General features: G+C 34.0%; 1 protein-coding gene across 1 annotated transcript; it reads left to right on the top strand.

The window, feature by feature from the left end:
* The first annotated feature begins 449 nt into the window (after window positions 1-449).
* On the top strand, window positions 450-2607 carry LOC118751987 (growth arrest and DNA damage-inducible protein GADD45 alpha-like). The gene has a single exon (XM_036486814.1). It carries the CDS (start codon window positions 986-988, stop codon window positions 1514-1516), a length of 531 nt encoding a protein of 176 aa, XP_036342707.1. The 5' UTR covers window positions 450-985; the 3' UTR covers window positions 1517-2607.
* The last annotated feature ends 21825 nt before the right edge of the window (window positions 2608-24432 follow it).

Raw genomic sequence — 24432 nt, 5'->3', positions numbered from 1 at the left:
GGGGTAATTACCATTGGAAAATCAAAAGCCAAAAACTGCGATAAGAAGTAGAGCAGGTTTTTACGCGTAACCACCAAAATTTTGAACGCATTAACAGCTTGGCGCGCCGCGATTTTGATTTTTTGCTAATTCTGGGAAATTTCTGATGATTTTGTTCGTAAGAAGCAAAGAAAAAACCAAATAAAAACGAAACAATAACAAAAAAAAGCAAACGCAAATTGGGAGCACACGTAAAACCCCAACGAGCAGCCGATATGCGCTGTATGCGCGAGTGTGAGCGCGAAAAAGCACCGACCGCTTGGAGCCGATTGTGGCTCCCAGACGGTGCTTATCAGTTGCTTTGGCGAAGGCGAGAGAGCCTACTTCTGGCTGGCTAGGTGGCGAGCGCAATGTAAAGCTTTTTTTTTCGGTTTCTGATGAAATTCAATAGAAACGCAAAACACAGCGAGAGCACTGGTATAAAAACCGCTGCACAGCCGTTTCGGAGCATTCATTGTGAAATTAAAATCAAAATTGAAGCAAGTCAAAAGAGCGTTTGAACGGAATAAATTGCATACGCGTTAAGCTACTAGCCAAGTGAAAGCATAGCAAGAAGAATTTCATAACAAATTGTGATAAGAGCAAAAACAAATAAGATTTTCATTTGAACAAAAATTACAGTGCCATAAAAAAGCAGCAAAGAAAACACACACCCTACAAAAATCACAAAAAGAGGGTTAAAAGAACATTTTTCAAAGTAAAGCAAAAAGTAAACAAAGTGCATAAGAACACTGTTGTACAACAACAAAAAGAACTCTATCAACCAGTGCCACCAAAAGTGAAACCGTTGTCAAAGTCAGAGGCAATCGCGTTTGAGTATAAATCACAAGCGGCACCAAGCGACGGCAAACAATCAGCAATCGCCACTTCAACCGTTAGTGTCAATCAAAGCTTGAAAATTCCGCCATACGCGCAAGCACCCATCTACCCAACACGCACATACAAAATGGTCGTGGACGAAGCACGCATCCATCATTACCAGAACAGCAGCGCCATGAACGACATCAACCTAGAGCAACACCTTGAAGCCATCAATGATAAGGCAACCACCACACAAATGGATTACTCAAAGATTGGACGCACCGTCAAATCAGCACTACTGAAGGCACAAGCTGAGTCGCGTGTCATTGTGGGACTCAGCGCCGCGATCCAAGTGCTCTCCAAGTCACCGGAGGGCTCACTCTTCTGCCTAATGGCCGTGCCACAAGATGGCGACTCCGCCACCCACATGCACGAAGTGCTGCTGGAAGCCTTCTGCTATGAAAACGACATCTATGTCATCAAAGTCGATTGCCCCACCAAGCTGAGCCGCATTCTGGGCAAAACCGTAGTTGAATCGTGTTGTCTGGTGCAAAAGACCTGGACCGGCGAGGATGACGAGGAGCAGCTGAATAAGCAAGAATCACTGATGGTCGACTACTGCGAGGCGTTCTGGGATGCCCCACAACACCCAATCGTTGAGTTGCCGGTCGTGTGAACGCATGAATGTACAGTGTCTGAACACATTTCTGAACGGGAAGCACATTCAACGCACATATGTACATAACAATGAAAGCGTTTTATGGTGTAACTTCTCTTGTGGTGAAATTATGAAAAAAATCAAATATTTTTGGCCTAGACGAAGAGCGGGAACGATGTCTGGAACACAATGCCGCCGACATTGGTACGTTCGAAGTGGAAAAAACCAAAAACAAAAGAAAAACCGACAACTTTAAATCTGGATTGTTGCGAAGCACGAGATGAAAAATGAAGCAGATGAAGATGTACAAATGTAGATAAATTCAGCTGAAGATAATGAAAGATAGGTACGTGCGGCACGGCTGGGTCGCATGCAATTTTGTATAATAGCAATACTAACTACGCATACGAGGCCATACGCCGCTGCCAGCGCCATTACAGCCAAATTTTAACGAATATTAATGAAAGTATTAGAAATTAATGTCAATTAATTTCGAAATCACATCAAACAATGAACGAAACACACTGTACGCCCCCAGCAATCAATAGCTGAGCTGCTCAACAGTAGAACAGCAAAGCCGATGCAATAACAAAAACCTCAATGAACCTCAATAAAGCCGGCGTCAGCTCCCCCAACCGTAGGCAAGACGCAATGACCTTGTCGCCGAAGCCGCTGTCACCGCCAATAATGCAACGAAAAAACGCCGGATTTCCAACCGCAACTAGCAAGCGGCAACAGCACCGCACAGCTTAGTCAATATTGAATCAGTGCGTGTGCGTGATCAACGCGTGCGACAAGGAAGTCAGATTAAGATCAACTACAGCAACAACAGCAAAAGAAAAACGGCTTCGCAGTTAATTCTACTTTATAGTCTAGCAAAAATATTGTATACCTCTGTAAGATTAGAAAAAAAATCTCTATAATAACGCTTTATAGGTTATTAATTAAACACTAGAAAATATGAGCGTATCAATTTATGCAAACTCATAATTTAGCAAAACAAAAAAGAGAGAAAAAGTCTCATAAAATGAAAGATGTTGACCTTAACTTAAAAGCTGAGACTGAGAAATTGTTTTAAATTATTTCAAGCGTTAAAGATAAACAAAAAAGTTAAAAAATATAATATAAAAAATAAGTTGCCTGTAATATTTGTTCAATAGCAGTTGCACTTAAAATTTTATTTAATATGTATGTATGTATATGTACAACTGAAAACAAATGTTATGTATTAAAAACTGTTGTTAATTATTTGTTACGTTAGCTTTTTGTTGCATGCTATTACCACATTTGGGAGCATATACGAAATATGTATTTAAGAAAAAAATTTATAAAAAAAACCCAAAGCATCATTTGTTATAAGTTAAAAATGAAAAAGATTTAAAAATAAAACCAATATTACAAAATAAAGAATAGCAAAATTATCTCAAACAACCATATATTATTAATAAAACAGTTATATAATTGAAACAAAAAAACATTCATTCTTTTGAAATTTTCGCGGTACTTAGGTGGAGTTGTCTACTTTTCCACATCAATTTTTGCCTACATTTGATGGGAATGCCGTTTTCTTTCTGACGCTAATTTATTCCATGCTGTTGAAATTGAAGTTGTGTTCAGTTGCCTTAATTGGGTTGGATTCGATTTGACTTGCAATGTTACGTACAACTGGATGTACATACAAACACTTGTTTGTAAAACTGTTCCCAATAAGTCAAAAAGACTCACGTGTTGCCGTTATCTTATCTTAAATTGCAGTATATTTTGTTTGATTTAAAGAGAGATTACTCATACAAGAGTTGCCGCACTCCACCTTACATAAAAATTCGCATAATTTCTCTGTGTATGTAATTGGAATTAAGAACTAAAACTATTATTTTGTATAACAGAGGCGAAGTCGCCGATTATTTCCTGAAGAAAATATTGAAGTTGTTACTAGCCTGATTTTGTGGCAGAAAAAATACTAGGTAAATTAGTACAAGAGGCTGAGCATCTGAAGTAGATCATACGTATGTATGCAAGTAAAATGGTGGCAACATTACAATCGTTAAACAGTCAGCAGTCGTTCAATCATTCTAAGAAAGTAGTCAAGTTATCGAAGTTGTCGAAAGTCAAAAAGGTGATGTCGTCAAGTCGCCGTAGTGGTTGAAAGTCAAAAGAGTGAAGTTGTAAAATAGCCGCCGAAGTAAGAATTCGAATGAGTGTTTTTCTATCAGTTGTCGGCCGCTATGAAGTCTTCTTCTGAATACACATAGTATCTTTTGAAATCTTAAATTAATCAACCATTCGTCTAACACTTTATATAGCGCCCTATCTTAGCTACCGATTCAAAAACGATTTTTTCGACGACATTTTAAATGTATTTTCGTTTGAGATAGGTCGTTCTTAAACCAAATTCTGAGATAGGGTGTTTTTCAATAAAATTCTGAAATAGGGCGTTCTTCAATCAAATTCTGAAGAAGAGCGTTCTTGAAAAGTTTTCTGAGATAGGGCGTTTTCGAACTGACTGCCGAGTTATCGAATACAATCATTCCTTGTAGTTGATAAACATTGTTTAATTAAACATTAATTATTTGAACCAACAATAAAAATTTTTACATGTATGTATGTACATAAATATGTGCATAGGTATAGTGGGGACCAGGCATGAGTACATGGCGATTTTTGTTAAATATTTGGAATGTTTTTAAAGTTAAAGTAAAATTTGTATAATATTTAAAAAAAAAAAATAACTTCCTATGGTTTATGCTTTAACCAAAACCATATAAATTAAACTTTCGAACTTTATAAAGAGTTTAGAAAAATTTAACAGAATAAAAATTTTGAGCTTTTCAATCTGATGTTTTTTAGTTTTGTAGCCCATTAAATTTTAGTACAAAAAAATTTAAGTTTTAAGCGGCTGCAAAATCGGGTTGATTTTTAATATATATTTTTTTTTGCTGACGGCTTTTTGCACTTTTTCCATACACGCATGAATTTTCAACGAAAACGAATTTTTAATGAAAACTTATTGTGGAAAAGCAACAGTCATTTGAAAAAATTGTAGAAGTGATAGCTATTTCGGAAATCACCACATTTCCTCATCAGACTTCTTCGGCCTCGAGCTCAATAAAAATTGTTGAATATAATTGTTATAAGGCCATAAAATAACAAAAACAAGCAACAGAAATAATAAAAAATATTTCTTGTGATTTTTCTTGAGAGCTGGACTCTAAGCATCAAGATACAATTGGTAATTGAGGTTATGAGCTTTCGGGGGGAGGGGTTTGAATCCCAAAACCCACCCCTTGTGTGCGCTAATGAGTCTAACTAACTTATTATTGTGAACATTTTGGAAACGTATAGTGTAGCCTACGCAATATATGTAGTATTGTAAATACTATAGGTGGGCAACATTGTAAAAGACTATTAAAGAAAGAAACACATTCCTTTTCACTTACATCCGGTAAGAAAATCTACCACATCAATTTATGAACTAACACAATTCATGCGTAGCTACAACTAAAAATCTTGTAGATTCTAAACATTGCGCAACAATTTCAATTTTATGAACATTTAATTATCTACTGTATGCCATTTACAAAATATCTACTTAAAGTTCAATCATTAACCTAAATGCAATAAAACCGAATGACTTAAATTAGAAAATAATCAATTTAGGGGATTTTAGATTATTTGCCTAAAGCTACTCAACTCAAAATAAAGCGATTTAAGGCGATTACAAAGTAAGGGCGTAATTAAAATTGAGTTATTTTTTTAGAAAACAGCATTACTGTTTTTCCCCTTTATTATTGTAAATCACACAGTTTTTATTTTCACTTAGATTTTTTCTTTTTTTTTTCTTTCGCAAAACCACGCAAAAGGCTTGTAATCTTTAAATCCCAGTTTTTTACTCGACTCGATTGTCAACAGTGCAGTAAGTGCATACATATTCCTACATACATATCTATACATGAAAATATTCTATTACCCTTGGAAAGTTTATCTCGGGCTGAAAAGTGTTCGTCATTCCATAAAATTCCTGTGAAAGTTCCTTATCCAAATCAAAACCAAGCAAACCCAAAAATAAAATTTCTTCTGTCGAAGGCTAAGCAAGAGCAAAAATTTAATAAAAACCACATGCCAAGAATTAATTTCATATATACCAATCTTTTTAGTGTTGCTTTGAAAAACCCAGCTTAATTTTTAATTCTTATCAGCGAAAAAGCTTTCGTACGATTTCGCGGAATCCCAAAATAATCTAAATAAATAAAACCAAATACATGCAAACCAAAGACAAAAATAAATGTTTACATGTTTAGTATTTACATGCATATGTACATACAAATGCATATACATATATGTATATAAATGCATAAACTCATTGTTAATGATTCTAGCTTTGCCAGACAAAGTCGCTGATTCATACCTCCATCGAACCGGCTACGACAAAATTATTTGCGAAATACCCAACCATGCGACGCTGGCGTGTATACTGTGTGCAAATGTACAATTTCGTCCCCAAATCAAGCTGGCACGCAATAGGTATGCCCACAGATGTTCAAGCCGTGTCTAGTCCAACACAAGCGGTGAATAATGTATGCAGAGTCGCTAAATGGACTTAAAAATGGGCAGTGTATGCGTGTCGACTCGCCGGCAACAAAAAAAATTCCTGGTGGGTAAGTGCATATAAAAATACCAGCTTGACTTTCATGTTGCACCCGACTGACTCAACTGCAGATTGCGCATACATATGTATAAACCAAAGTCTGCACTGTCTCAGAAAATGATGAACCGCAAATTTCGAATATCATGAATGTAATTGATGATAAGCACTGAGCAAACTATTTAAGTTGAATATGTACGTATGGACACATTTATGTACATATATACATCTGTTTGTGCCAGGGATGAAAAAGTGCTAGGTACAGTTGTATGTTTTAGGTATAATTTAGGTATAATATTTATATTTTGGTACTCATCCCTAAGAGAATTATCTTAAATGCTTTTAAAATGCGTTAATTGTAAACCCCGATTAATTAAAGAATGTCATAGCCTAGATAGGTTAGGTTAGTTTATACTTATATATTCGTATGCTTAGTTTTCTGAACACCTTTTCGTATTACTTTTTCGAACTTTTTGATATCTCCTCTGATCCCCCTCTCGATCACGGTGTAGAGTCAAAAGCTATTCGCAAGCCGAGAGCATAATTATCAAATCCCTTGGACCTATCAGCTTTAAGGTTTTCTGTCCCTGAAAACCAGAGCCCCTTTAAGGTATGAAAGCTCTACTTAATTCCAGTCCCATATCTTTATTAGACGTATCTTATTTGACCAGAAATTTAAGCCATTGGCTAATTTTGTATGGAAGATTTAGGAAACATAATTATATTGGCTTGTGAAAAGCTATCTTGGCTTGTTAAAAGCTATCGTGGCTCGTATATTAAGCTAGAGGCATTGCCCCAATCAGCATCAGAAAGTTTTCTGCTTCAGCCAATCAGAAAGAGGCGAAAACTTGCTTCGACACTACAATGTTCAAAAATTTATATTCCCAAAAATATTAAAAATTTTAAATTTTCAAAAAATTTCAAAATTGTATCCTGCCGTAAAGGAAATCAATGCGATAATCGGCTATTTCTCATCATGCCTCATTGCCCGCAGAGATAAACAGTGCATACGAACTAAAGGTGATGCCAGATAAAACTTTGCCAGCAAAGCATCAGAAGCAAAAGGTATGCCAAGAAAACAATTTTGTTCCGCTTTTTTACTCGTCAAAATTCCTGTGGATTTTATGTATCGCCACCTGAAATTCAAAAAAAAAAACGTAACAAACATCATCGCTGAAATGCAAAAAGTCATAATAGTCGTAAGATCCGACAAAGGCACGACCTTCACATAATGGATAAAATCTTTTTTCTATAAAATTTAACGTGTTAATAAATATTTTGCGAGAGGGCTGGCTGAAAAAATCCTTTCCAGGATATCTTTAATTAAATATTCAAAAATTAGTATTATTATTTTTTTTAATTCTGTACTCATTGGTTTAGTGAAAAATATTAAGCCCATAGAGTGTGAAAACGTTGGCTTGTATATTTTTTTTCTGGCCTACCTATCGGGTTGGCAGGTATGAACAGGTAGGCAATATTAGTAATTTTCACTCATCTGTTTAACACATTCTAAGGCTTTATGCTTTCGATAAACCAGTGGTTTTTTCCATATAAACTACATGGAAAACTTTGAGCGCTTTGAGCTACCTCTAAATATTTTTTTGATTTCAAAATTAAAAAATAGGGGTATACCTTTTCGGTATAGAACAACCCTAGGGGGTGAGTGCATAAAAATTCCGGCCTTACTTTTTCACATGCATTTTTAGACCACCCCAATGTATACACCTCGCTTCAATTAAATATGGGCATTATTTTCTTTCGAGATCTGGGGTATATTCCTCTTTTGTAGTCATAATTTGAAATTTAAAATTTTAAAAGACTTATATTATGAAACTCCCAACAAATGATGTACATACATTTTTCAAGTGCATTATTACACATTGAGGTATACATATTTGCATATTTTGTGATATTTGGTACTATCTGAAATTTCTATTTTTAACCCCGAAATGTACAGATATATGCGCATATGTATATGTACATTAGACAAGTTTTCATATGAGACCGAAAGAAAAAGAATAGTCGTTTTATTTAGTGCAGTCTAATTCATATAACTACATACATTTTTTTGTGCCTTTTACGAAATCTCTCACCTTTTATGCAAAGTCATCGTCACTAAGGTCTATTAACGCGTGAACAGCTACATACATACGTATGTATACAAATACAACTGTTTTTATATATGTACGTTAGGGCGGAGTAATTTAATTTCGAAAAAAGTATATAGCATATTCGAATTCTGCGTTCACTTCTAAGCGAAAATGGCGAACAAACTATGTGCCAAAATTGGCATTTGACCCTCCCAATTTTTAGAAAAAATCAGCGTACAAAATATGATTTTTTCTGAACGAAATTAATTTTTTATTTACAAAATTTTGGTTTTTTCTTCATACAATATACTGCCTTTTCTTATGGAAATTTGCTTAAAATTAATCGTAGAAATTGAATTTGTTATACACTCTCTTCGAAAATTTTGCTTCGAACAAATTACTCCGCCCTAATGTACATATTTATATAAATGCACTAAATCTCTTTCAAGACTACGCTTTACTATTCCACTGCATGCCAGTCTGTCTGACTGACTAAATATATATATATATAAATATATATATATATAAATATATATGTATATAAATATATATATATCGAGCACACGACAAACAGGTGACGTGTTGCTCATTTGCCGGCTGTCTCCGCCGGTGGCTAATGTGAACTTTAGACCCAACGTGTTGATTGTCGCTGCCGACGATGAGCAGGCGTTTGGGACTATGGCAAGCTGAATGACTATGCACTGGTCAGGGGATGACATGCACACCTAAATATAAACATGTATATAAATATGTGTGTTAACATGAAAACATGTTTTATGGGATTTAAACATTTGATGTTTCCAATAGGCGTCCAAAAAGGTTAACAAAGTTGAATTAGTGTTCAAACTGAACCTTGGATATCGTAAAGCGTAGTTTTTAATGACATGCATACATACACATGTACGTAAGATGTTGACTGATTGAGCTTAAAAATAAGTCAAATAATATAATTTTAAATAATTTACAGACGCTGCTGTAGTGATTTTCTTTTTATAACTTAGCACAAATTAGGTTCAAGCGAAAACTTATCCACTTTCAATGCTTTAACTAAAGTAGAAGATCGAGGACGCACGTAGAATTAGATCAGTTTCGAAACAGAGAGATTTCGAAAAAGGTTACATAGGTATGAAAACATTGGGGTGCCCACTAACTTCCACAATTTCAAAATATGTAGTACTATCTAAAATTAAACTGATACCGCATTTATTGCAATCGCATAAGGATTGTCGAAGTTGGGCGACTTTTCTTAAATGCCTTGAATTTTTATTTTGTATGTACCGGACTTTCAGATTTTTGAGCAGTTAAGGAATTCATCAATATTTATGCAAAATTTATATATACAATCGCTCTTTAACATAAATTTGGAGTTTCAAGAAATTTTAGGAAAATAGGGAGGCGCCGCCCACTTATATAATATATGCGTATCTCAAAAACTACTCGACCGATCTCAACCAAATTTGGTGAACACATTACGCTCAACGTCCTTAAGCTTCATATTTTTGAAATCGGACAAAAACTACGGGCTCCACTAACGTAACGGTAATTTCAAAAAACCCAAAGCTATCTATATTTTAGGGGGAACAAGTTCCATACGATCTCAAAACTATTCAAGACGGCGCTTCAAGAGGCTAATCGCAAAGTGTATACCAAATTTGGTCGAGATCGGTCAAGTGGTTTTTGAGATACGCATATATCATATAATATATATATCATATATATATCTTATATTCCAAAAAACAAGTTTTTATAAAACAAATGTTACAAAAATATATATCGTCGAAATTGTTGCAAAACCGCCTATCTTACGGCACTCAAATTTTACAGGAGAGCGAGAAAACGGTTTATTCTTGAAGGCATTGCCTTGATAGGCGGTATTTTCTCTAGCTATTATTTTACCAATCTGTTTTTTTAACAACGATTTAACGATTTTTATGCATAAATCTCGATGCCTGGAGTTCAGGGTTACCAAATCTCATTTTTGCCACAACGGCGATTTAGGCGGTTCTGCAACTGGTCGATGGGCGGTTTTGCAAAAACATAGACGATTACATATTTTTTTAAATAATTTCAGATGATAGAAGAGTTTGGTAATGAGATTTTTGAAGGTATTTGCAAATCGGTCCAGCGCAGATAAATCTTAAAATTTTTCCGAATTTTTTTGGCGAATGTCTTAAAATATTATAGATTTTATAATTCCGGTGGGTAAGCAACAACTTTTTTGTGATTAAAAAACTTTAAATATAGGTATTCGATTTCACTTGGCGTCGTTACTTAATAAATTCATTTGCTATTCACCAAACAAACTAATTCTCAGAAAATATAATTTCCGGTCTTGATAGTTAAGTAAACAAACTCTTAGGGCTATGCGGGATGCAATATTTTTCCTTAGATCACTTAATTTTCTTGTGCACTATCTGGATAGTGATTTAATTGCGTTCGCATTAAAAATTCTACGAAACTTTAAAACTTACAAATTCGCATTAAAATCGTATTAAAGACACTGATTATAGGCGGCTTGTCTGCAAACAAATATGCATACATACCCTGCAGGAAATGTATCTAACTATAAGCTATCTTTAAGTTGATTAGGAAGGAGCTAAAAGTCACTTATTATCTGTATATTTTCTTTGACGAAAGCTAACTATATTTCTATGGCGATGGCCGCGAAATAGTCAAGGGTGGTTTACCTCTGCATTAGATGTAGAGGCTGGTTGCCTCTTCATTTGATATAACTAATTTTCAACTAACTACTTTTGGAAATAAAATATCAATAGGAAAAACAAAATATTTTTTTTATTTTTATTTACTTTATTTATTTTATTACTTTTCATATTTATTTCCATATTCTGCTTTAGGTGGTCCCATATTCGAACTCCGTCAGACATAGCTTCAAAATGATAATATCAAATTTCGATCTTCCTTTTATTTGTCCTCAATTCGAAAAAGTATTTGCGAAGTGCAACATATTTAAATAGAAACGCGTTTAAAGAAAACAATCTCCTTCATTACTCCTGCATTACTTGTCAAGTAGTTTCAAGTTAGCCTTTTGTAGCTAACTACAAGTTATATACTTTATAGAAATCCCTCAAAAAATCTAACTACAAGTGGGTTATTTTTTATCAATTGATATTTTTTTTTCTGCAGGGTATGTACATACATACATACCTACTCAAAACACCAGTCAATATATATGTACATATATAATTCCATGTGTTCGTACGTACAAGGTCCGCCTGCCCGCTTATAAGCGGTGAGTGAATAACAATTTGCCGTCTACTATTTATTGGATGCTGCTATGAAAGATTTCCATTGCTTGTTATAAAAAATTCCATTATATACTGGTACCAGTTTGTCGTAGAAAAAAATATTCAATTAAAAAAAGTTTTTTCTTCGAAGTTATGGTAAAAGCACGCGTGACCAGCACGCGATAATTAAAATCTCCCTTTGTCGCGTACCTGGCCTTATTTTGTGATTTGAGTGACGATTTCAAGTCAATTAAAAAGTACAAGTTCAGGTCTACAAAATAAATTCATTATTTGCAACACTTAACCCCAGCAAGTTTAGGAAATTTTGCACACTGGACTTACAATTCAAATGTGATTAAATATGTACATACAAATGTAAATGCAAAAGTGCGTACTTATTTATTTTATCATGCAAATATGTATAATACACCCAGACACAAGTCGCTTAATTGCAATTAATCTGCTGGAGTATGTACATATGTACATACTTACATACATATGAACATATGCAGGTAAACATGTGTGTATTTGTTTTGTCGCGAGTATAATTTCCAAATCACCTACTCGTCGCGCTTTTTATGGCTGATTTCTTATCAACTTTTGCCACACCCCACCGGGCTGTTGGAGATTGATATGCCCTGATTTTGTTTGTGTTTTTGGTTTTTGTCTTATTTATTATTCGCTTGCCCTTTTCAGTCGTATTTACACAACTGGCATCTTCTTTTCAGATAATCAAATTTCTCACAGACATTTGCAGCAACTTTGTTTTGTTAAAATTGTCTTCCTTGTAGTGCTTTTTGTGGGCTCTTTATTCAAAGTGTACTCCTTGTTTTGTTAATTTTATGGCGTTTTATATTTATAATTCTATTGTTATGTTTTATTTTGTTGTATATTTACATACTTGCACATTTTATATCGGTCAATCACTTTGTTTGAAGGCAGTTTATTGACTTCTAATATATTTTTACTTTTCATAGAATTAATTGTGAATGGAATATTTTGATTTAAAACCGGCGAGTCGTAAGTACATACTTCATTTAACAAATTGAACCGAAGTGGTTACTACCGGTATATAGGCCTATGTAGGAGTACTTAATGCTCGCATCTACGATACCTATGATGCAGTGGCGGATTTGGGGGGGATCGCCCTAAAATGTTTTTATTTATTTTATGTGTTACATGTGATACGTTAGACTAGTTTTGTCACTTGTCTCACCAGTCCATGAGTCATATATGGGCAAAATCAATTCTGACTTCAGATACATTTGGCAAAAAAATATAGTATTTTTGTGTGAGAATGTGCAGTAAACTATATAGTAAGGTATATATAAACAAGGTTGCAAAATAAGCGTGGAAAGTACCACAGATGTAGTACATTCAGAAAATATGAATATTTAAGAGAGCAGTAGGTAATGCTAAGATTACTGTGTAGGTAGTGTTAAGATTCTAGCGAATTTGAAATATCTGGCGAATTTGAACAGCAGTGATGCTAAGGCTTACATTCATATTTGCGTATGCGCATTCAGTTTTTCTTGATAATAAACAGAAACAGGAGACAGTTTTTTTTTCATTTTATTCTAGCTTCTGATTGCTATACGTCAAAATAAAACAAGACTTTTTACGAATTTTTAAAAACAAAACACATTTTTAATTGCAATAAAATCACATTTTCATCTTCATTATTTTTTTTCAACTGCAACTTAACGATGTGCATTAAAACCTGTTCGTACTTACAAGTTTTGCTAAAGAACTTATTCATGATTAACTTCGCTCAATAAAATATGACCCAGTGCACAGCGTCACAACGCCAAAATTACGAATTTGATCGCCAAAAACTACACAAATGGTGATGGAACAAATAATAAAGCTACTTATCGATAACTACTCTTAGTGCTGCCACATGATATAATTTCGATACGACAATTATGTATTATCAGAAATAGTAAACTCTGAGGTGTTTACACTGCAATTTTTTGTTGTCTGTGTAACTATCTTCAAAGTTGAGAACCAGCCAAATTTGCACATTAAGAAAAATCATCATTGGGTCACAAAAATCATCAAATCGTCATCGCAGCAACCTGGCAACACTATACATCATCAAAGTGCCGTATTTGAACTGTAAACTCGATTGACCCAACTCCTACAAAAAGTTTAAAATTTTAGCCTCTGAAAGTTTTTTCACGTTCCAAAAGATATCTACACATAGCCATTATGAAATCGGTTTATATGTATATGTATTTCGTATGTATACAAAAAATATACATATGAGAGGAGTGCGATTTTGGCGGAATTTAGGCGGTGAAATTTTGTTTTCACGAGTGGCGAGTCTACCTTGTCTAGTCTAGATTATACTTTTATCTTCGTTAAAATCGTTATCGTTTCGTATTGGCATACTATTACTGAGCACAAAACTAATTGTAGACATACAAACGTATGAATATTTACGAGATCTTACTTCTAAACCATTTTCTTTTTTCTACCGCAAAAATTCAGAAAATCTTGTGCTGCACTGCCTTTTTGCTTGTTTATCAAACAATTTAAATTTAAATATTTGTGTACATATGCCTAGACATGCATAAAGGCGCGAGCTCAAAAGTTGACCGCGAAGAAAGACGCATAAAAAAACTTCAGCGGAGAAAGGTGTCTAAACCTAGGCGACGGCGAAGAAGGACGCGTAAACTTATTTTCGCGGTCAGCTATATTTGCTGGTGTAACTGTATGTACATTACCCAAGAAGTTTTGGGGAATAATGCTGAAGTTACAGTTCTTGGCTAAGTATAAATCTATTGGGGTGTTCACAGTTCGTTCCAAATAGTGTCTCAAAATGTAGACGTCTACATTTTAAGACGTTTTCTAACCGTAAAAGCTGTGGTGTTGTTGTTTCCCATACAAAATTGGAAAACGACGCTGTCTACATTTTGTCACACTCAAAGGTATGTTTTTTACGCGTCTACATTTTGCAACCTCGCAGCAGGGTTGCATTATGGCAATACTAAACACAATTTTTTATTTATTGGGCACGTTTTCTGTATTTGCATTTAATTTGAGTGCAATTTCTGATGAAAAGAAGCAAATCTAGGAAAATAAATAACAATTATTAGGAATTGGTAATTAAGTTAAATAATTACAATTTTTCAGAAGCAAAATCGAAAGGCGCCATATAAAAAATGCACGCAAAGAATAAATGTCTGGCAACACCAGCAAAGTTTTTAGACGATTTTGCGACGACTGCTAGAGAGGGGTGCTCACAGTTTGATGCTAAAGATGTCTAAAAATGTAGACGTCTACATTTTCAGACACAATTTGGAACGAACTGTGAACACCCCATATGTTTACGCGTCTTTTTTCGCCGAAGCTTTTTTACGCATCTTTTTTCGTCAATGCCTTCGAAACAGTGGCGCGCCTTTATTCGTGTCTAGTGACGGTATGTATTTGTAAATATATGGTAGTATCTATGTATACTTTTCTATTGAAGTTTTTTTTTGTATTTTTTTAACTCTTAGTGCTATTATTGTGGTTAGTCGTTCTGAGAATTTTTGGAAAGATAAATAACATAAATAAGTAAGCAAATTGCAGTATTTAATATTAGGATAATTCTGGCTGTAATCATAAAAAATGTACGCTTAAGTATTTGGCAAAAAAAAACGATAAGTTTGATATGAAACGAAAAAAGGACTTTTCAATTTCGAAGACATGCTTAGTTCAACAAATTATTTAATACATTTAGTTCAATGTAGAATGTCAAATAAAAGATAAAATTTTATAGAACTGAAAAAATAATAATTTTTTGGTGCACTTATAGGTACTGAAAATGTCGTTTTAAAATCTTATCCTTCCTTCATAAATTCAATATTTATTTTAGGAAAAATGCATGTTAAGGACTAATATGTACACATCATATCCTCGAAGTTTATCCACTTTACTTTATTAGATTAAAAAGGTTAGTGGAAATGCTGTTCTAATACCTATTTTAATTTTTTTATGCTACAGAAATATCTCTTTAAAATGGTACCCATTGTTACTTTACATTTCACTGAATTTTTAAAATAATTTTTTGTATTAATCATACATATATTTGAAATTCCAAAGTTCTTTAAAAAACTCTGATATCAGAGAGAAAAACAAAATGCGCAAGTTTACAAATCGAAAGCATGTTGACCAGGTAGTAATAGTAGAGCAGCTGATTTTTTGTCAAATTATATGGTCTCAAAACTGTCAAATTTTTTAATTTCCTTTTACAAAAATTCTAAACTGTCAAAATCTAATTGCATGTTAAACGTTTTTTCATACAAAATTAGCGATTGAAAATCATATTTTGCTTTGTTCGCCTAACTCAGGGGGCACAAACACTGCTTACTGGGCCTTGCAAAGGGTGGATCGATGCCTCTGGAAGAAAACATACATATTTACCAAGAAAGAAAATTAAAGCAATTTTTATTTACTTATTTAATTTAAAATTTTATTATTTCAATTTTTGTTTGTATTTCACATGGCACACTTTGATCTTAAAAAAAAAAATCATAATACTCCTTTGACAGACCAGAAACAACAAAATACACGTGAATGTTGTCTTTGCTCTAATGCTACTACCTGTTTAATGTGCCTTGGTTTGGCCCTAGTTTTGTAAAAATATTGATTCTTTGGTGCGTTTTGAAATTTGTTGGTTTTTGTCGCACGTTGTTATCAGAAGGAAAGCAATTCACATAAGTATTCAATTCTATCCAATTAATTAACGGGGAAAAGGCAAATTTATTCTCTAAGAGATCACAGTGACGTTGAGTTCAAACTCAGTAGCAATTACTTGTTTGTTGGTAGACTATAAAATAAATAAATACTATGAGTTTAAATATGCAATATTAAATGTTTACTTTAAACACGTTTTTCCCCCGTTTTTAGTTTGCATAGTGACGTGACATTAATTCTTTAAATACTACTTTAAATTTACTTTCGCGACAAGTGCAGATGTATAGTTGTACGTATGTAAGTTAGTCTATGTGCATATCGTTGATGTTTTTGCAAAACCGCCCAAATCGCCATTGTGGCAAAAATGAGATTTGGTAACCCTGAACTCCATGTATCGAGACTTCTGCATGAAAATCGTAAAATCGTTATTAAAACCACAGATTTGTAAAATAGTAGCTAGAGAAAACAGCGCCTATCAAGGCAATGCCTTCAAAGAAAAACCGTTTTTTCGCTCTCCTGTAAAATTTGAGTGCCGTAAGATGGGCGGTTTTGCAAAACCATCGACGATATGTAGATTTGTATATGCGTATACATACACATACATACATATGTACTTATTATGCAATTATTGACTGGACTGCAAGTAAATATAGCTAATTTATTTAATATTAGAGATAAGGTATCTTAAATATATATACATATATACGATAGTATGTAAATAGGCAAACACGTTTTCTTTGCAGTCTTCTTACAACTATGTAAATATACTTCGAAGGTATAAAGAATTAATAATAATACTAACAATAATAATAGATTGGCGCTTACACATATGATAGTGTGTGGCTGAGCTTCTCCTCCGATTTATGGTTAAAGAATAACACTTAGAAAAAGACCAATACAAGAATGAAAGTAAAGGTGAGTACGTACATAGGTGAAGAAAAGCATAAGGCAATGGTAAAAATAAAAACGAAAACAAAGATGCGTAAAGATAAAGGCGAAAATGAATACTAAGGTAAATTTAAATAATTTACATATATAAAGGCAAAGGGGTAGGGGAATACGTACATATATGGATGAAGAAAATAATAGACATAAAGCTAAAAACAAAGATAAATATAAAATTTTTTTGTGCTAAGTACAGAAAAGGCAGCATTTTTGAAGAAAATCGATTTTCCAAAACGAAAGAGAAATTTCCATTTTGAGAGTTTGGGTTCGAATTTTAAAATTATATTGTTGGCAAACGTCAGACTGCCTCTCAATGGTTTTACCTTGCTATGTTTTTATCATGGTTTTATAGATCATTATATTTCTCACATTTTGCATGTGAAAGCTGACTCGTAACATCTTCGGTCGAAAGTGCAAATGGCGGTGGAGGCAGTTGTGATTTTCAGATTTAATAAATTAAAATTGTTGTGCGCCGCTTGAAAATTCAGGTGAAGAATAAAAAAATTAATACAAATAAAATAAGAATTAAATAAAAAATTAAATATTATAAATTCCATTGCTTTTCCTAAATTCGTTTGTTAATTTTGATTTGATACCTGAAATTTAGTACAACCTGAAGCATTTTTAAAAGATCTTCTAACATACCACAGAGTGCTGTGCTTTCTGATTAATTCCTCATTTTAGTTTTGTTCGAATTAAAGTTTGGTATTCAAACAGCAGCTGAAACTATTTTTATCAAAGAGTAGTCGCTACGCCTCCATCGCTGCTTTTTATTTTAAGGCTGCGCCTATGTCGATGATTTGGTTTACGGAAACGTCGTGCCGCATTGGCATCATCTGGGTGCTAGTATACGAGAGTGGTCGCAGAAGTACCTAACCTAACAAAGAAAACACAGACATTTTGGGAAAAAATTTATTTATTTTTCAACATAATCTCCTTTCAGCTCTATACACTTTTCCCAGCGATGCTCAATAAGTACGATACCCTTTTTATAATAAGAACTGTCTTGCTCCTCAAAATAGCCATTAACTGCCGACACCATTTCTTCATCGTTAGAAAATCTTTGACCACGGAGCAATTTTTTTAGTTTGGGGAACATAAAAGAGTCCAAGGGGGCTAAATCTGGCGAATAGGGTGCATAGGTACCAATTTCTCCGTTTTTTCCAATTTCCAATTATTGACGGCTGCCAAGCATATACTAAATAACGTGGCGTCTTCAAACTTGAAACATATGCTTTATAGATTGTGTACTTTTTAACACAGTGATATTTTTCAAACAACTACCGCCAGCTCTAGGTTAGACCGGGTACTTTTGTGTTTCGTAGAAGGAAATGAAGTAACTAAGCAGTCTCAGAATCATCTTCCTTGTTTACAATTAGTCTCAAAAATTAATTAGAATAAGATTATCAAAATAATGAATTTTCAGCTATTCATAATAAACAAACATTCCAATTAATCCCCCCATTAGTAGTCTATAATAATTATTATTTCTAAAAACAATAAGAAACAACATTTAACACAAAGCTTTAAAGTCCAATAAATAACACAGATTATAATGCTGCATCATTAACTGCAAAAATTTTGCACACTTACTTTTATATTCATACATACATACATTCATACATATATACATTTTATATATGCATGTACATATTAGTATGCCACTTCCGATTTGATAGCCTCGAACTCTTCACCCCACGCTCAATGTTAGAAATTGAGCTTTACCCGCAATTAAAAATAAGTCTTCAATACTAGAAAACATCTTCATTACTTCACCTACATTCATTCATACTTGAAATACCGCTGGAAATACCAAACGATCGCTGACAAGTTCAACGGGAAACATTAATTAATGATTTCCACTAAAAGCTGTGTACCTACATACGTATGCACATGCATCTGTAGATCGATACATATGTATGCAGGTGCAAAAACCAAAACAAAAAGTGTAAACATTGTTTTGTTTTACAAAGTTTTGCTATATAAATTTTTCCATTGAAATTAAAGCTGGAATGAAAAAATCCCCCAATGCACCGGCAAAGCTTTTTATTACTGACGTACTGCAGAGCAACTCAGACGTTCAGTGAACAGGTTTGCATGAGTAAATTAAAAACAAACCCATTTTGCTTTGACAATTTTTTTTTTTTTTTGATTGAGGAGCTCAGCGGTTTCTTTTCTTAAATTTTATATTTCCTCACAGAAGAGAGTAGAGAGCGTAGACAACAGGTTAAACTAAAGAGCGACATTCGAATATGTTTGCTCATTAAGAGCTGCGGTTAGCAAAAGCGTGCATCAACACGTTTTATATCGCTTTCGATATCTTTACATATATTTGGCCCTTCGGCTACTTTTTGTTTAGTTACTTATCAGGTTACTTCTGCCAAGTCATTGAGTACTTCAGACAATTACACAAGTATGTACTCTCAACTGTAAGGTACATTTTCAGCTTCATTGTTTCCAAATATGTCCTTCCCTGATTACTTTGGAAGTCGGCCACTGATGCAAAGAACATAATCAAAAAAAAATAATGATAGTTTTAAATTATTCAGCTAATCAAATAGGGAACATAACTAAAGTGGACTAGCCTTAGTTCTAGTTTCCCTAAAATAGTTTCATCAGTTCGATACTTGTAAATTTCCGAAGATGCTTGGGACACCTAAATTCTCACCGATACAAAAATATGCATATTAACCTTTTAGTGCAGTCAAATTTGTAACTATTTTCCTCTAGTCTATGTCATATCACTTTGAAACTAGTTCACATAACTTGGATATAAAACCACTTGCGGTTTAAAAATTTATCTCACTAGTTCAAGATTTCTCAAATGGCTGTGTGTTCTATGTCTTCTTTTTGCAAAAGTATACTAATTTCACAAGAATCTCACCTGTACGAGTACTGCTGTCTGTCTACATTCTACATTATTGTCTACATACGTAGTACGTATTACGTACATACAAAAGTCGATAGTAGTGTCCGACCGAAGCTAAAATTTTGGCCGAAGCTTAATATTAGGTACTATTCAATATTCAGCCGAACACCGAAGCCGAACATTAATGTTAAATTTTAAATTTCAAAAATTATAAGTCTGTAATTTTTTATTTCGTAACAAATTGTTTTTATTATTTTTTAAATAAAAGGAACACCTAACAAAGTACATTTTTTCCACAGCCACTAAAAATTATTGGTACTGTAAAGGATGCAACTGTAAATGCTTTTTCAAGCTTGTTTTTTTACACTTCACTTCACAGCAGGGTTGCCAACTTTTGCATTCTTGAAACCGGGACGCACAATAAGATTGTTCTTTTTCACGCCCGCAGGTGCCCGAAAGTACTCAATTTGTGTTTCTTTAGTTGGTGCGCGGGCTGTTGAGAGCCAATTTGAGCGAGTAATATTTGCCTCTCCCTAGCCAGAAGTCGGCCGAACTATTTTTACTGTCGAGTTCGCGAAAACTGTCAAACTGCCAGAAGAAGATGAAAAATTATAAATATTATAATTTTAGCTAATAAATATGTGCATATTTATTTGGTTTTCTTTGATTGATAAGTGAGAGAGAGTATGTGGTCCGCTCCTGGCCATACATTTCGTACTTACGCTCATTTGGCCAAAACTAGCCCGAAAATGTAAAAAACAATTAATTTTTAGCAAAAAAAACCGACTTAAAAAAAAAATATGTATATCTATATATTTCATGATTCAATGATCGGATCTAAACCAAATTAGTATGGGACCACCTCTGAGACACTACCTTTCCGTTGCAAAAAGATTATCGAAATCGGTTAACGTGGTCCAAAGTTATGCGGTAACATACATAAAAAAAAAGTATATATATTCCGACGAACTGATAACCTCCTCCTTTTTTGGAAGTCGGTTAGAAACAAAGCTAATGGAAAGCCGATTGGAAAAATTACATACACAATAATAAAAAACATCAATTTTAATGCTGTATTTTGGGAAATTTTCTATTTAAAAACAAAAAACAACAATATGGGTATTCGTGGAAACTCGTAAATGCCTCGTTACCGCATAAACCTCGTAAGTAAACCGATTTTCCATACAAAGTTAAGTAACTTTACGAGGTTTAATGTAAATACATACATAAAAGTTTTCATAAAACGAAGCTTCAATGGTAGCATTTCTAAATTACTTAAAAAATTGAAATAAAAATCACACCAAATTATAAATTTCTATATAAATTATAAATCTTCACAATGTATGCAGCATTTTTACTCAAAATTTTCCGCGAAAAAATCTCTTGACTTCGTAGAAAACTCAGGAAAATTCAATAAATTTGCACACAAGTTGGCATTTTAGTATAACAAAATGCCAGTTTGAAGTTAGTAAAAGGTCATGTTGATTTTTGGGAATTTATTTGCAGCAAAACGCAATGGTGTCACTTTTAGATATGTATTTTTTTAATATATCGACCCCTTTGCGCAAAATTATCGTATGTTAAATTTGTTACGAAATTCAGTTTTTGATGCAACGGATTAAATCCCAATAGCAACTTCAAAATTGACTGTAAATTTTATCGTATGTGACAATAATTTTTTTTTTTGTGGGCGAAATTATCGTATGTGCTAAGAAACTAGAATGTAGAGACCTTTCAAAAAAATCTTGCGTTTAGTTGTATTTCTCAATTATCTCAGCAAATCTAAAACTTGGTATTAACGGTGTTAGCCAAAGCAGAGAAAAATACAAAGAACACTTACCTGTAAAATTGTGTTCTTATGACATACCATAATTTTGCACAAAGGGGTCGATATAGAGTTCTGACATTTTCAAAAGTGTTATGTGGAGGTGTAAAACAACAACAAAATTTCAACAACTGTCGTAAAATAACCTCACTACAACACCTTGTGAATTGCCTAATTGTTCGGCATTTTCGAAGGCCGAAGCCGAAGAAAAAAAACAGCCGAATAGGCCGAACATTCGGTCGGACACTAGTAGATAGCGATATTGATATGAAGGCGCACTACTTGCCCATAGTGTGAAAGTCGCATGAAGGGATAGCGGCGGCTACAATTTGTGGTTGTTTAATAATAACACTGTGCACCAAATTTCAAAAAGCTGGAGGTGATGGGATTCGGACCAACAGCATTTGATTAAGCTGGTCAAATAATGAAATATTACCAAAGGATTTCAAGAAGTTGGTTGCCATTTCTTTTTTACAAATGTTTTGGTATTTATTCCTGTTTTGACCTCCTTTAATGAATGCAATTGGTCTCATTCCCATCACTTTTTGAGTGTTGCACTGTGTAATAAAACAAGAAAAACTTAACAATGCTGAAGTGCGGCATCATGTCATTGCTGTTGAATAACGACGCCATTCTGACAGCGATAAGACTTTCGGCGTGTGCATACAGCACGCTTCGAGAGCAAATACATATAGAGCACAAGTATCAGACATATCGTTAAATAACTAAAAGATTGTCACAACTCAAAAAAACGGATATTTCCGGAAATGCGTTTTAAGTTTTCAATCTACTCACAAAATGCAGAAAATTTAGTAATTTTTACTCAATATGAAACGTGATAATTTAGCAAGTAGGGTTGCCAGATATACCCCATTAGGGGGTCATACCGCGGTTCGACTTTTTGGTCCCTTGCTATGGAAGGTTGCGTAGGACTCCCACTTTCACTCTGGCAAGTATGTAAAAATGAGATTGGCAAAAATAGTTTGAAAAATTGCGGAAAAAGTGCGAAATACGATTAATGTTCCAAGAGCACCGAGCGGTGTAAAAGAAGCTTATTTTCGACTTGACAGAAAATGGGAAAAATAATTCGAAAACTATGATTTCTATAGATTTGTGTATGGGCTATCCGCGTGGTGGATCGCGCAAAATGTGGGCCCGCTCTTTTTTGGGTTCCTGCTTTCCACTCTCAGAAAAACGAAGGCTATATTTAAAAATTACATATACGTATGTAAATATTCTTTTTCCCTGGTATTATTATCGCAAAATTACACAAAAAGTAGCTGAAAATTGAAAAATTACATGTATTTTCAAAGCGTTGTCAACAATCGTTATTTGCTCTTTTGCCAGAGTGCCAGGTCACTTGATGAATTTGGTGAATACCACTATTATATTTATGACGTTTACTTTTCCGTCTCTTAGCCCAAAAGGCTCTTTTTATGAACACAGTTACTATTACTTTTTCTACCTGTCTCCATATAGTCCAAACACTTTGCATCGTATGGAAAAAAATTTCACAAATCAACCAGAATTTTGAGCTACTTCAAACTTGCACTTTATTATATGTATGTATATACAAAAATGAAATAGGCTACTAAACGGCATACCAGAAATTTTCCTAATCATTTTTATTTAAAAGTTTGAAATTTTTTTTATGATTTAACACTTTTATTTATATCATTTTGTTATTATTTTGTAAATTTTTAAAGGGTGAAAGTATTAGTGTGCCATATTTTAGGCTGAATATGTACATAAATAGATAGGATTTTAAATCGGGTCTATTTGAAAAATATTTCTGAATACTTGTAATGAGGGTAATAACTATTTCAAATCAGGATATTGGCAAAAATACAACATTATTTTTTGCCTTTTGGTTACAAAATCTCCAAAATAGGTTTTTAAAATTGCACCGATTTGAGATCGTACGATTTGCAGGACATGCCGCATAAATTTGTTTTTGTTTTAAATGATATTGATTTTTTATTTGTGCATCGTTTTTTTTTGTTTGTTTAATTAGTGAATAAATCAATTTTTTATTGAAAATATCTAGTTTTATTTGTCTTCAGAAAATTACCCCTTTTTGACTTCCCAATTGACCCCAAAATCCCCCTATTTGTTCTTATCTGTACCCCTTTCGGCATTTTCAATCTAGCACCCCTAATAGCAAGTAATCCTGCATCATTAGCATAAGTTTAGGTTAGGCTCAAGCGGCTGCCTTCATCCAACGTAGGTGAGTGGCACACTTAGACCCAGTGGATCCGTTTTGATACCAATTGAGGGCGCGAATTCGTTCACCTAGAACTAGAACCAGTTGGGTAGGTTCAGAAAGCGCGAGAATTCCTGAATGCCTGCTTCAGTCATGTCGGCGAGGCAGACGAAAAGGTGGAGGTGAAATGATGGTCTTCTTACCAAACATGAGGGCAGGGCAGTGACAGAGGCATTGAGTGCTCCACGCTCTCGATTTCATCCACGTCGCTGTAACTACGACAGAAGGCTTTGGCCGGAAAACCCATTCTACTAGTCCCTATGCGTCGTCCCAGAATTGGGTTATTCCAACCATCTTTTATTTGCCTTCTCAACAAAGTATGTCCTGAGCCATGTTTTACAGGTAGATAATGGTGTGCCCGCTGCATGAAAA

The sequence above is a fragment of the Rhagoletis pomonella genome, unplaced genomic scaffold (assembly GCF_013731165.1).
Source record: "Rhagoletis pomonella isolate Grant_MI unplaced genomic scaffold, Rhpom_1.0 Rhpom_scaffold_01140, whole genome shotgun sequence".
NCBI classification, from domain to species: domain Eukaryota; kingdom Metazoa; phylum Arthropoda; class Insecta; order Diptera; family Tephritidae; genus Rhagoletis; species Rhagoletis pomonella.
This window is presented reverse-complemented; position numbering and strand designations above follow the sequence as displayed.